A 13,831-nucleotide genomic window follows, 5' to 3' on the forward strand; every position below is an offset into this window, starting at 1 on the left:
TAGCGCGCATAGCTCGATTGTGTACATGACGTCATCTTGTGGGAATCACCCCCTTTATTATTTTCTACCACTATATGATTTACGTCCACACCAGCGAATCAGTCTAGAAGTTAGAACCTCACCGTATACCGGTACCGGTCTCTGGTGCCCTGGCCCTGGCCCCGGGAGTGCTCCTAACTTAGTCCTTCGTCGCAGACGCAAGCTTTGACTGTTGACAGAAGATGATAAAGGAGTTTGATCGAGACTCGAGGAATGTATTACCGTATTTTGTAACGTCTGCATATCTGGTAGTGGTACCGGCCCGGTACCGATCTGGTACTTTTCTGTACACTGTCGTCTACACTCTACTACAGTGTTGGGAAAAGTTGGAAAATTACAAATACTGATCACTGGGATCACTGTAACTTATAACGCTAGTTTTACTTTTAAGTATAGCTATTTTTCTCACATGCTTGTGTGAGTGAGTGGTTAGGCGCTAGGCCCTATATCAATGGTGTAGAAATTTTTTTAGAATGATTTTAAATGTGTGCTTGGCCCTCTTTCATCATCTTTCTATTTAATTCCTTATATGTTGCAAATTATTAAGCGTTTCTGATGCGTAAATGTGTGCATTCGGTATTAAAATAATGTCATGAATAAAGCCGGAGACTAAACTGCTTTACAATGTGATACCAGTACTATACTATAACGCAAGTAGGCCCGTAGAGAGGGTTTTCAATTCAATTAGGGATTCTGATTCCATCAATTCCTCTTCCTTGGCTGAAAACCTTAACAGTGCCACAAAGCACACAAGTTCACTGCTACCACCCTGCCTGTGGAGAATCTACAGGTAGGACTATGGTATGCCAATGTTGTACAGAGCACACACTTTAAAAAATCATTAAAATATCACTTTTGGGACCAAAATTACTATTTTCCATACAGTTGCAATTCATTTTTCATTAGTAACTTGGGAATAATTTTTGTATTCACCAGAGTGCTCAAAAATTTGAATTTTTGGCATATTTTTTGTACGCCCTCTATTGGTGGAAAGTAATATGGCAAGAAAATTTTTATTTTTGATCTCTATTTTTAATTAAGAAAAAAATAATTTAAAGAATCAAATTTAAATAAGAGTCAAGTTGTATGAATGATAGGTGTAATGGAAACTGTCAGTGTAAAAAAATCAAGCATTTGCCCTAAAGAAAAAGAGAAAATAAGCCAAACACTGCCTCCCTTATTTTGCCACACATGGAGATAGAAGTGAGAACAAGGTTATATCATAACCTTGTTCATTGAATGAGTGCCACAAAGAATACTTCGGGCTCCCATTGCACTTTGCGCTGTTCTTTAGTTTATTGGTGGTCATGCATTAAAAATCAAATTTGAAGATTAATCTATTCTTAATTTTTTCTTGTTGAAAATACAGGAAGGACTGGATCTACTTAACCAACACTGGAAACAAGGCTCCAGCAAGGCCCTACCAACGGCCCTACATGTACTGGAGACCTAGTCCTGAGTAGCAGGACTGCCATCTACAGGAGCTCTATTTCTTCCTGTTCAAGTTTGACCGGTGCCACATGATGACTGAAGAGACTGCTTCTTCCGTGGATAAACAGATCATGGAGGCTGACCGGACAAGGAAGGAGTTGACGAGAAATGTTGCAGAGAAAGAAGAATCTTGCAGAAAGTTGAAATTGGTCAAGATGTACAGATCGAAGGTGATTTAAAGTTTTCCAGTGGGATGTTTCATAAATTTAGCTGTTTGTACGTTACGAATGACTTTACATTCGACTGGTGATACCTTCTTGGATGCTAAAATCTGTGTCGATCATTTTTTACATATACCACAAGAAGGTTTCACCAGACTTGCATAAAGTCATTTGTATTTTTATGAACATTTGTAAATGTGTGTGTACATCTATGATTGCCAAGTTTATGAGGCCATTCTCATAACGCTTTTTATACTAGTTTACTGAAAACCGATTCAGGAAACCAGTTTGGAAGATCGCTTTGCTCGCGTTCCCACTTGATCACACAAAAGTGGTTTTCAAAATCACTTCACGTAAAGCGATCTTGTTGCTATGGAAATGCTTTCAGTGAGGTGACACATTTTGCATGAAATTTGAAACCATAGCGTAGGCATTCTACACCTGTCGTGTGGAGTAGGGCGCTCTAAATGTGTGAAGATTGCTTCCCGAAGGACGGTTGTGTCCTCACGCTAAAACGAGGCAAAGCGATCTTGAAAACTTTGTCGTGAGATGGTTATCTGAACCAGTTTGTAAGATTGCTTCGACCATTCTTACTATAGGTAAAACTAGTTTTAGGAAGGTAGTGAGAACGGTGTCTATACCTACTGGAAATTGTCTACTCTTTGTTTGGTCTTATCCCACATGGTCCAATTTCAGTACGTCTACAACCAATTTGTGTACTAACCATTTGGTCTAATTGCCATTCATCTCTTATTGTACAATACCTACTTAGCTTGTTGTGCGCGAGCAAATGGGAGGCTGAATGTCAAACATTCGTACCTTTGCACACAAGACGTACCATCCAAAATGTACCGTTGCACGGCTTTAGGAGGTGCAATAAACGTATGAGCCTACTGGCTAAACAGTCAGTCGGCAAGCCCCTGTGTTAATGAGCAAATGAGCAAGATTTATCCAAGTCCTCTCATGGCTGAATTCATGTCCCTGCAAAATCTCGTGAATTGTGAGACTTTCTTTCTCAAAGAATTTAACCACTTTCTCTTTGAGTAATATTGATTATTTTTGTACCATGGGCAAGAGTAAATGTTACTCTTTTATATTAGTCATTTCTTTTGAATGAAATATTTTGATAAATAAGTGAATTTTTTACCTGAAAAGATGCATCAAACAAAATTTTCTTCCTCTGTTTTCACTTGCAAATTGTGCAATATTTTGTGTTTTAGGCACCAAAATTATTTATATCATCAGAAAGCTCAAACTCTAACTTTCTTGCAATGTCACTCTTGATATGTGGCATCTTTTAGATGGGTCATCAGCCAGCTTTTTCCATCAAGAAGCAAGACGAGATTTCTGAAATTTCTGAGTAATATAAAATCCAGAGTTCTGATTGGCTGAATAATGTTTTCAGAACAACAGGCGCGGCTAATTTGAAGAGATTACCACATGGTGAGTGTGACCTTGCAGAGGCCCAGTGTGGGGAACATTGGAATTTGCATGGGTGTGTGGTGTCTATGACCAATCAGAGCGCAGTATTCTTGTTTTTGAGCTGCTAAATGTACTTGACCTATGAAAAGCTGGCTGCTGACCCATTTAAAATATGTCTTATAAAAATCATATCATATTAAAGCTTAGATCTTCAGCTTTATCATGATTTAAAAATCTTCTGTGCTCAAACAGAAATTAAGTGTGAAAACAACAACACTTGTTGCATGAAAAAACTTATTTTGTTTCATGTTTTAGATCAAATGTTTTCATGATATTACAACATTCTTTTAAAAATCCAAACACATGACCTGAAAGAATAATTCTTCTTCTTTACAAAGATACCAAATAAAGGAATTTGGTCAATATTTAGAGCAGCAATGGCCGAATAAAAAGAGGTGTTTTGGTTCGCACCAAGCTCATTAACTATGCAAAAACCCTATAGTCATGAATATCACTTGGATAAAAGAAGCTACTTTTTCAGGGCTTGCCGACTGACTGTAAATGTGCAACGCTGCCCAAGGTCATGTGTGCTTGTGGGATTTTGATTTTCGCATTCAATTTTTTGCTCCCTTTTCATAGATTACTGCAGGGAAAAAGTCTTTTTTTTCATATTTGCGCGAAATTCCGAGGCGTTGTACAACACAAATAGCAAATATTCTTATTCGTGCAATGGTGCGAGATTTTGCATTTGGTGAAAGAGACGCTCTAGCTCAACTTGGCTAACGCCTCATTGAATAGAGCATCTTTCTTTCACCTCATGCGAAATCTTGCACCAATGCACTCATGCCTATTCGCTATTTGTATACTAGCTTTAATATCCACTTGTTCTAACTTAGTCTATGTATTGTCAGATGAATTGTTTATGAATCAAATAATCATTTGACAAAGTGCAAGATTGGTAGATGGAGTGGGTATTAGGCCATCAGGATATTATAGACTAAATAAGAATTAGACTTAGAAGTGGGTATTGTCCCAAGTGTAGTGTACTGTTGACTAATTGACTCTTAATTAATAGACCAAGTGGGTCTAGTCCATGTGGTATAGACCAATTTCACGGCCGGTTTATGTATTTGGCCCTATATCGGCGACACCATTGCTGCGGTGGGCAAGTGCGCTGACCGCGATTGGCTCTGTGTACAAATTCAATGAAAGATTACAGATAAGCTCTGATATTGTGTCATTAACTTCATCATAAATCAATAAAATAAAGCATGGACACCTGGGTAGACGATGTAAGACAATGGCCATATCTGACCGATGAAGGTATGATGAATTTTTGCACTTTGGCTACTTTTTCCCCTTAGTTTTGTCAGTAAAAGTGAGTTGATGATGACCAAGAATCGCTGTTGGTTTTCATCAGGGAGCTCACTCCTTGTTGCTAGTAAATTGTGTTAGAGTAGTGGGAGAGTGAACGAGACATAGAGTGAGAGAGGGAGAGAGAGGATGAGAGAGGGGAGAGGGGGGAAAGAGTATGTGTGAGAGGAGTGGGATAGTGAGAGGGGAAAAGTGAGAAAGGAGGGGGGGGTAGTGAGAGAGAGAGAGGGGGGGCTAGCGAGAGTGTGTGAGAGAGGGAGAGAGAGGGATAGTGTAATACAGAGAAGGGGATAGTGAGAGGGAGAGAGAGAGAGAGAGGGATAGTGTGAGATAGAGAGGGAGAGAGAAAGAGAGGGACTGATATTTCCATCTAAGCATGATCAAATAAATGCCCCCGTCCTCCCCCCCCCCCACAAAAAAAAAAACACCACCACCACATTTTATGCAGGCCTATAAGTATCCAAAAGGAGGGGGCAAGGCAAGAGAATAAAACAGAGAGGAAGGAGAAAGGAGGAAGGGGAAAAGAGGGCCAGGGCCCTGTTTCATAAAAAAGTTGTTATTATAGCAACTGCTGCTGGAATGTTAACTACCATGGTAACAGTGAGAATGCCCATTTCATAAAAAAGTTATGATAGCAACTCTTGCTGGAATGGCAACTTTTATTATAAAAGCCAATCAGGAAGCATAATTCTCACTTTTGCCATGGTAGTTACCATTCCAGCAGGAGTTGCTATCATAACAACTTATGCAGGGAGTACGGCTTCACACACAAACAGGCTTCATGAGTCCAAGGCGAGTGAATTTCACATTCACTTTGCTTCCAATCCTGAAGCTTTCTCCAATTGTTGTGGCAATTGAACACAGCACAGCTGCGACCTGAACTTCTCCGATTAATGCTCATTGTGAATCTTACAAGAAATCTGCTCAATTGGTCCAAAATAAAAAAAATCGAACGAATGTACCAAATACCCTATCGACTTGTGTACTATAAAAGTTGATTCGCCCACCGCAGCATGGCAACCAGTCTGCTGCCCTCTCACGTTGTGAAATTGGTCTATAGTATAAGACTACACCAACTGGTTGTAGACCATGTAAATTTAAACCCAATGTAATAATAATGTGTAAACCTTGGTCATAAAATGTTGTGCTGGAAAGGAGAAAAATAAATAAAACCAGACTGAAAGTTTGAGAGAAAGGGGACAGGCAATAAAAGAGCTATGGCTGCTTTCACATTGAGATCCCTAAGACTATGTAGATTTCGAATTGGCAACTGGGTAAGTAAATTATGATAAGGGACAAGGACAACTTTCCCATAGGCCATGTACTTAATTGTTGGGGGTTTGTGGTTTTCTCCTAAGTACCAATTCCCCTGGGGCAGTAATCTTATATAAACCAGGTAGCATATTTTTTATATCCTCATGAAAGAAAAGTATAATTTGAAATAGAATATTTTAGCCATTTAATGTATTGGAGTACATGGAAAAGTAGCCCTTGCCTTACATCACTATGACATCACATATGCTGTTATGCAGCCAATTTGAAGTCTCCATGGGTATATTGATTACCAATTAAAATTCATAACTTTCTTATTGTTCGTCCGATATTTTCAAACTTTCACTTATCAACTTGACTGATTTTTCTTTTTCCTCTAAAACAAGTTGATGAGAGTTTGAAACATCAATTTTATTTCAGCCCTTAAGAAAAATTACAATGGAGGATTTCATTGTTTGTTTTCAAAGTTGGTGTTAGTGTATATGTTTAGAGCATGAATAGGGGTGCCTAACTTGGTAGTTCAAAAAATCAATGTCTGTATTCAAATTAATATCCTGACACCTGATGATGTCAGCACAAGCACCTGACCTCATTTCAAGTTTAGTGTTGTGGTTGGTGTAAAAATTGGCCCAACACTAGTCATTTCATTTCTGAAGTCACTTGTCTCTGTTGCTTGCTTTGTAACTTGATCCTTGTTGAAATGCCAAATAAAGATAATGATAACCAAAAAAAAAAATGATGTTATTACTGGTGTAAACTTTTCCCAACACCAGATGTCAACACTGAACTTGGAAATCACCCAGTGGACTTCACTTGTAGGCTCTACTTAACAGTTGGCCAACCTGTGAATTGCCTCCTTGTATAATCCTACTTCGTCTCTGACCAGTTCTCTAATAATCCGCTACTGTATAATGTGCTATTATGAACTGAACTTTTCAACCCAATTGCATCATGATTGTATTTGTTCTTGCTTTTCTACATTGCCAGGCATTCCAAGTTCCCTTTTTATGTTGTAAAGGTATACCATTAAAACTTCTCAACAAGTTTCAAAGTGAAGCTGTTAGCAGATCTCCAAGACCCAAAATAAAAGGGAGCTGTAGCAATCTGCCCCTCCCCCTCCCCTACAAAAAAATATGATAGTGCTCTTCAACATTTCAGTTGCGTAATGTTTGTAAATCAGATTGTTACCATGTGATTGTTTGAACAGAATGACCTGGAAACGCTTCAAGATCTGATAGATAAATGGAGGGACGGGTGTCAGACGGCCATCCTGAGACTGTATGAAAAACATCCAGAGCCCAGGCCCTCTCTAGGTGACTTCATCAACAGCTGCAGATTGGACAAAGACCTCATCAGATTCAACGAAGAAGAAGAGACATTTACCTGACAAGTACTGAGGTGGAGTGGTCGGTGGACATGCTGCCTGACTATGAAGCCGAGGGTAGAGGGTTCAAACCATTTTGATTTGCCAAGCACCTCTGTTTTGGGTTGGTAGCCAGTAGGTACTTTGTGGGATTGTGGCTGGACTTAATGAAAGGAAGTTGTGTATTCACTTAGTCTGGAAGAAATTGATCTACTTGTCAGATAGTCTAATGGCAAAACCCATTTGGTCTGATATCAATTTTGTTTGTGGCAATTGCCCTTTGGCCTACAGTAAGTTGGTCTAGACTAATACCCACTCACTCAGTCTAGTACCCAGATGATCTACTTTGTCTAAATTTCCCGTTTGATTCTGGACCGCACTTCAGACTGCAAACTGCGGTCGTATACCCCATTTTTTGTTAGGAAAATCTCAAACAACATTTCCAACCCCAATAGACTCATCTTGGCCAGGTAATCCCCTTGTCTCAATTTCACCACCACGGGCCAGCTAAACGAGCGTTGAGCCAAAGACGAAATGATAAACAACAGCTGTGCTATTATGTAAGACTTGTCTGCCTGTAGAAGGATCTCGGAATGAAATTATTGTATTCGATATTAATCAAGTTTTCAAAGGCATATTACATTCAGACTTCCAATACTAGTCCATTTTCAATTTCGAACGAAGAAAATCGACCTCGAAATAAGGAAAGTAACCGGAATAAAAATTATGGTATGCTTAGCATGCAAGGATCGCGATGCATCCCATATACCGGTAGTTTCTGGTCGTCCAGCAAGAAAATATGGGATGCATGCCGTTCACTCGCGCAATGATACAGTCTTAACGAAAGAAAGAAAGGAAGGAAGGAAGAGAGAGAGAGAGAAAGAAAAAAGTTTCTATCAACGCGTGTATACATGGAACTCCATGCACTCACCAGAACTACACACATTGCAATCCATCGTGTGTGGCCCCCTGCTGTGACCGTTGATGCTGGGGTGTATTAGCTTCGCACCGAGTTCAAGAAAGAGGTGTTCCTATACTTAAATTTCATGCTTGAGGGCAATAGGGTTTGTAGTACTGGGAGAAGAGATTTGATGACAAGGGAAACTGTGGTATACTGCTCTTCAAAGCAAGATTTTCGTCATGATGTGGTTTTTTTTTTTTGCACTTTGTCAAATTAAAAATCTGGGGGGTGTTTCACAAAGTTTGAAGTATGACTAAGAGTTGCACTTAAATGCCTACCTTGCGCACAGTATTAAAGGCTTGACCGCATTGGTGAGATCATGCCAAGAGGACGCGCACTACTGCATATTGATCGATAAGATTGCGCAAATGCTGACGCGTTCATGATATGAAACGCGCAATTTGTGTGTTGCATTTCAGGTACGCTTCGGCATTTAAAGGACAAGTCCACCCCAACAAAAACTTGATTTGAATAAAAAGAGAAAAATTCAACAAGCATAACACAGAAAATTTCATCAAAATCGGATGTAAAATAAGAAAGTTATGAAATTTCAAAATTTCGCTTCATTTCACAAAAACAGTTATATGAACGAGCCAGCTACATCCAAATGAGAGAGTCGATGATGTCATTCACTCACTAATTCTTTTGTTTTTTATTGTTGGAAATATGAAATATTTTGATTTTCTCGTCATTGTCATGTGAAATGAAGTTTCATTCCTCCCTAAACATGTGTAATTCCATTATTTTGTGCTTTAGGCAAGGAGGTCCTAATCGTCAAATTCGTAAAAATTGAAATAATTCAAACAATAAAAAACAAAAGAAATAGTGAGTGAGTGACATCATCAACTCTCTCATTTGGATGTAACTGGCTCGTTCATTTAACTATTTTGTTAAAAATAAGCGAAACTTTGAAATGTCATAACTTTCTTATTTTACATCCGATTTTGATGAAATCTTCAGCATTGTGCTTGTCTGATTTTTCTCTATTGATTCAAATCAACATGTTTCTGAGGTGGACTTGACCTTTAAGTGCAACTTGAGACATACTTAAATTTTTGTGAAACATCCATAAAAAGGTCATCTAATCATATGGACTAAGTGGAGTTAGACCAATACAGCTTGACAAGGAATTGGCTGAATAGCAATATGTATCATATATTTCGAATGATAGTGATGTGGGCATAGGCGGCGGAACATCAGGCTTGGACAAAGAAAGTTGAGGGTCACCTTCTGTCTACCAAACAATACATATAGGTGCCCCTCCACTTTCATTGTATGAGCCTGACGTTCCGCTGCCTCTGGATATGGGTCTTTGTCATTTGATAAACCAGCCTCAAAACCCATGACCTGTCTAGAGAATGAGTCGTCAGTACCAGCCATTTGGAATTAAATTGTAAGTACCAGCCATTTGGAATTAAATTGCTGTGGTAGCTATTAAAAAGAAACGACTGGTCATGTGATTGATTTTCGGAATTTAGGACCCATATCACCATATTTTTATAAGTTTTCTTAATTACATTCATGGTCAAATCACGAATTAGGCTGCCATTGGTAATATGTACGTGATCAAAAATATTTTTAGGTTATAACGAGACAAACAAGCAAAGCCATAGAGTAATAAAAAAAAAATAGAAGAAATGAACAAAATTTATGTTACTTTATGTTATTAGGAATTCACCTAATAAAGTTTTTTGGAAGCCATAACACGTCGGGCAAGGATATTTGATAGAAATTCTATGTACTTCAACTATCTTTTTATTAATTTTTGAAAAATGGATTTATATATTAGTCTAGTTGTCTTGTTGGTACTGATTGCCATGGTCCAGGTCAGTGGTGCTGTTGCACAAGAGTTGCTATTTCTAGAAACTTTCCAGTGCTTGCTATTGACAATAACTAAAAGTTTCTGGTGGGTGTTTCATAAAGCTGTTCGTAAGATACGAATGACTTTACGCACGACTGGTGATCCTTTCTTGTACTATGTGATATCCCTGTATAATTGATTTATGACCTAAGAACATGTTCCAGTCGTTCGTAAAGTTGTGTGTAAATTTACGAACAGTTTTATGAAACACCCACCAGGATGTAGTACACAGCATGAAGTTGCCATTCCAATTTGTGCAATGAACTTCAAATTTTACTTCTTGTTCTGTCATGTGTGACCCAATGGCCCATGATGAAGTCAGGCTTAAGTTAGACTATGGTCTAACTGTGTTATAATTATGGGATGCCAAAAGTGTCAAAATTTTTTATTAAGTTGAATATTTCTTATGTTTACTATGCTCTTTGATTCATCTATGGTGAAGACAATAATCTATTTATACTTCCGACACAATTATGAATGATTTGAGAGCCAAATGAGGTGAAATATTTTATCTCTACTGTTGGTCATTTATGTAACAATTGGCTATCCATAGTCCATACTTAACCTTAACTTTATACCTGAGTTTAAGTTTAACCCGACTTCAGAATACGGGCCAATATCTTCCACTCCAATTGAATCATACATGTAGCTAGTCCAGTCTAGTCACATCCACTTTCTCACCACACCACATGCTCTTCATACATTTTAAGGAGGAATCATTGTAGATCTTGCTGTTTGTGTTATACCTCTTGCTGTAAACTTATTCTTAACTTCAAGCTATAGGAAGTTACTGGGTCACACCCGGGAGGGGGGGGGGGCAGTCAAATATATTGCTGTACACATGTGTGACCCCCCCCAAAAAAATGCGTTTAAAGGGGTGTTTTATTAATTTTGGGCGCGGGCCGCTCGTGCACTCATTAAAGGTATCAAATACATCTATTTTCAAGAAAAAGGGTGGTTTTAAAAAACAGGTCAATGGTCAATCGTGGATCAAACATATTTAGGGTATGTCAAACGTATTTAGGGTGTTTTTTTTTAAGACTAGCCTAACTTATTTAGGTTATGTTTTTCCCAAGGTCATATTCTGGCGACAACTTGTTTAGGGGCCCAATTGTGTAAATAAAGCCCCCCTCAAAAGAAAACTTGTTCAGGGGGTAATTTTACACATAGAGAAAAAACTTGTTTCAGGGGGGTTTGAAAATAATTTGGTCATGCATGTCTACAGCAGCAATACACTTGACTGGCCCCCTTCTCCCCCCCCCCCTTACTGGGGGGTTCACACAGGTAAACAGCGTGATGAGCTCCTTCCTGGAACTTTTGGATATTGCATATTGAAGATGAAGATGTGCGTAGAACCGTTTCACCAAAATACTGCAAAACTTTAAGATGTCATATCTTTGTTATTCCTTGTCTGATTTTTACTCTGTTCAGGGTCCCGTAACACAAAGGTTAGCGATTAATCACTAAATGAAATGGCCTATCAGGATCACCGTTGCATGCGCAACTTGCTCAGTAGACTGACCAGGAACCAATCAGAATCTGTCTTATTTCAAATTAGCGATTAAAGGGGTGGTCCAGGCTGAAAATATTTATAGCTTAATATGCAGAGTAGAACTCACTGACCAAAACGCTGAAAATTTCATCAAAATCGGATAACAAATAATAAAGTTATTGAAGTTTAAAGTTTAGCAATATTTTGTGAAAACAGTCGTCATGAATATTCATTAGGCGAGCTGATGATGTCACATCTCCACTTTCCGTTTTCTTATGTTATTACATAAAATGATATTATTTTTTTCATTATTTCGTACTTGTGTGAATAAAATATCTCCCTATGATGAAATAAGTTGCAGCAATAAATATCTAATGCACTATTATCAGTTGTCAATCCAATTTTTCTAGTTCTTGGAGGAAAAAACTTGAATAAACCAAATTTCATATAATAAAATACCAAAGAATAAGTGGAGATGTGACATCATCAGCCCACCTAATGAATATTCATGACGACTGTTTTTACAAAATATTACTAAACTGTGAAATTCAATAATTTTGCTGTTTGTTGTCCGATTTTGACGAAATTGTCAACATTTTGCTCAGTGAATTCTACTCTATTTATTAAGCTATAAATACTTTCAGCCTGAACCACCCCTTTAATCACTAACCTTTGTGTTGCAGCATTCCCACTCTCCACCCTCCAAGATCACTGAAAACTATCGTGACTGCTGTTATCATTGTAATTTTAAGAGATCTCAATGGACACACCTTCCCCAAAAGTCGTCACTATACTTGCTTCACTATCGCAATATGGAGTGCTCATGATTCCTGATTTTTGTATCTGGTAAACCAGTATTTTGGTATTCATGCTTCGTCATATAGAAAGATAGAGAGTTGTCAAATTTGAATTGACAGTATTAAAGCAAAGTGTTAAGCTCTTTTGAAAACAAACATTTTTCTTTTCATTGCGTGGACTTATTGAAACAAGAACTCGTGTGTGCCTTTTGATTTTTTTGTTTGTGGTTTATTTTTCCTTAGAAAACAATCTGGTTGCATACAGTTTTGACAGAATAGGACGGATTGAATGGAGAATGATGAAGGGGTGAGCAAATAAATAAAAAATATGGTCCAGTCTGGTGCTCTTTAGTCTCACATTTTCCAGCAAAATGTTTATTCACATTGTGCTGCACTCTTGCCATGGAGGCAAAAGGATTAATTTCTTGTATGTTTGTGATATTTAAATGCAGTGCTCAAACGTTTTCATCAATTGCTGTATGACTGAAGTGTCATTCTCATTATCATTATTAATGATTTATTGATATACATGTAATAATACTCCTTAGTATTAGTAGAAGTAGTACTAGTAGTAGTGGTGGTAGTAGTAGTAATAGTGTTATTATATTACATGTATTATTTATCATCATAATTACTATAATTATTCTAAAATTTTCATTATTAAGAACAAGTGTTTAGAAGTGAAAATATTCCTAAAAATATTCATTTCAAGGGAACCTCCCAGCAATAAACCATGCTTTCCTTTTCCTTATGCTTTCCTGATATTTTTATTTGTTTACTTTGTGAATACATGTAAATCATGATATTGGATAAGAACTGCATTAATAAATGAATGTAAGACAGGTGGACCAAGACAACTTTGTTTAATGAAGGTCTAAGATTTTCCCAGTTTACACCAACAACAGAGGGGGCTATTTCACTTTGAGTAAGGGGAGATTACTTCCAAGTTCCATCTAAATTTCAGATCTAATTTAGATCATGTATTTGCCATACAATTTCACTGGATTTTTTTCTGACTCACTTTTTCTCCAGTGGACAAAAAATATCTGCCCTGTCATTCTTATGATTCTTTTAAACAATTCAAGTGTTAAAGACAACAGGTGCATTAAGGGTTTTTGGATGCACAAATTACTACATGTAGCCTGGAGTGCGAGAAGAATGAGATGTGAATACAATATGGGGGGGGGGGGGGAGAAAATGCCCTCGCATTGATTCGCTCTTTATTTCCGTCTCTCTCTCCCTCCTACCTTTATCACTCTCTTCTGTCTCTCTTCATCTTGGTCTCCCTTTCTTCCTGTATAGCTCTTTTTTTCTCTCTTCAAGTCTCTCACTCTCTCATCTTTATTGCTCTAAGAGAGAGCCCCCTCAAACTCATTTCCCCTTCTGTATTTTTCCTGCATCTTGCTCTCCGTCTTTTCTCTTGTTCCTCCCCCAACTCTCTCTAGTTATACACATCATTCCTCTCTAAATCACACCTCTGTAACATGTGTGAGCAAGTGTGTATCCATGCATGGTTACTTGTTTCCTTGACAGTGTACCTGTCCGTCTCTTCTCTCTCTATATCTCTTGTGCGAGTGTGGCTCTTGCTTCTCTATATT

At 38.0% G+C, this 13,831-nt stretch overlaps 1 protein-coding gene across 1 annotated transcript; it reads left to right on the forward strand.

Moving 5' to 3' along the window:
* The first annotated feature begins 62 nt into the window (after positions 1-62).
* LOC121425386 (swi5-dependent recombination DNA repair protein 1 homolog) lies at positions 63-7,653 on the forward strand. The gene is made up of 3 exons (XM_041621417.1): positions 63-254; positions 1,413-1,700; positions 6,967-7,653. The coding sequence occupies exons 2-3, from the start codon at positions 1,560-1,562 to the stop codon at positions 7,144-7,146; spliced, it is 321 nt and encodes a 106-aa protein (XP_041477351.1). The 5' UTR covers positions 63-254; positions 1,413-1,559; the 3' UTR covers positions 7,147-7,653.
* The last annotated feature ends 6,178 nt before the right edge of the window (positions 7,654-13,831 follow it).

The sequence above is a fragment of the Lytechinus variegatus genome, chromosome 12 (assembly GCF_018143015.1).
Source record: "Lytechinus variegatus isolate NC3 chromosome 12, Lvar_3.0, whole genome shotgun sequence".
Lineage (NCBI taxonomy): Eukaryota > Metazoa > Echinodermata > Echinoidea > Temnopleuroida > Toxopneustidae > Lytechinus > Lytechinus variegatus.

Excerpts from the sequence above, each read along its gene's own strand:
- LOC121425386 (XM_041621417.1), top strand. The coding sequence starts at position 1,560 with ATGATGACTGAAGAGACTGCTTCTTCCGTGGATAAACAGATCATGGAG. Across the intron at positions 1,701-6,966 it reads TCAAGATGTACAGATCGAAG|AATGACCTGGAAACGCTTCA; the intron begins GTGATTTAAAGT and ends TTGTTTGAACAG.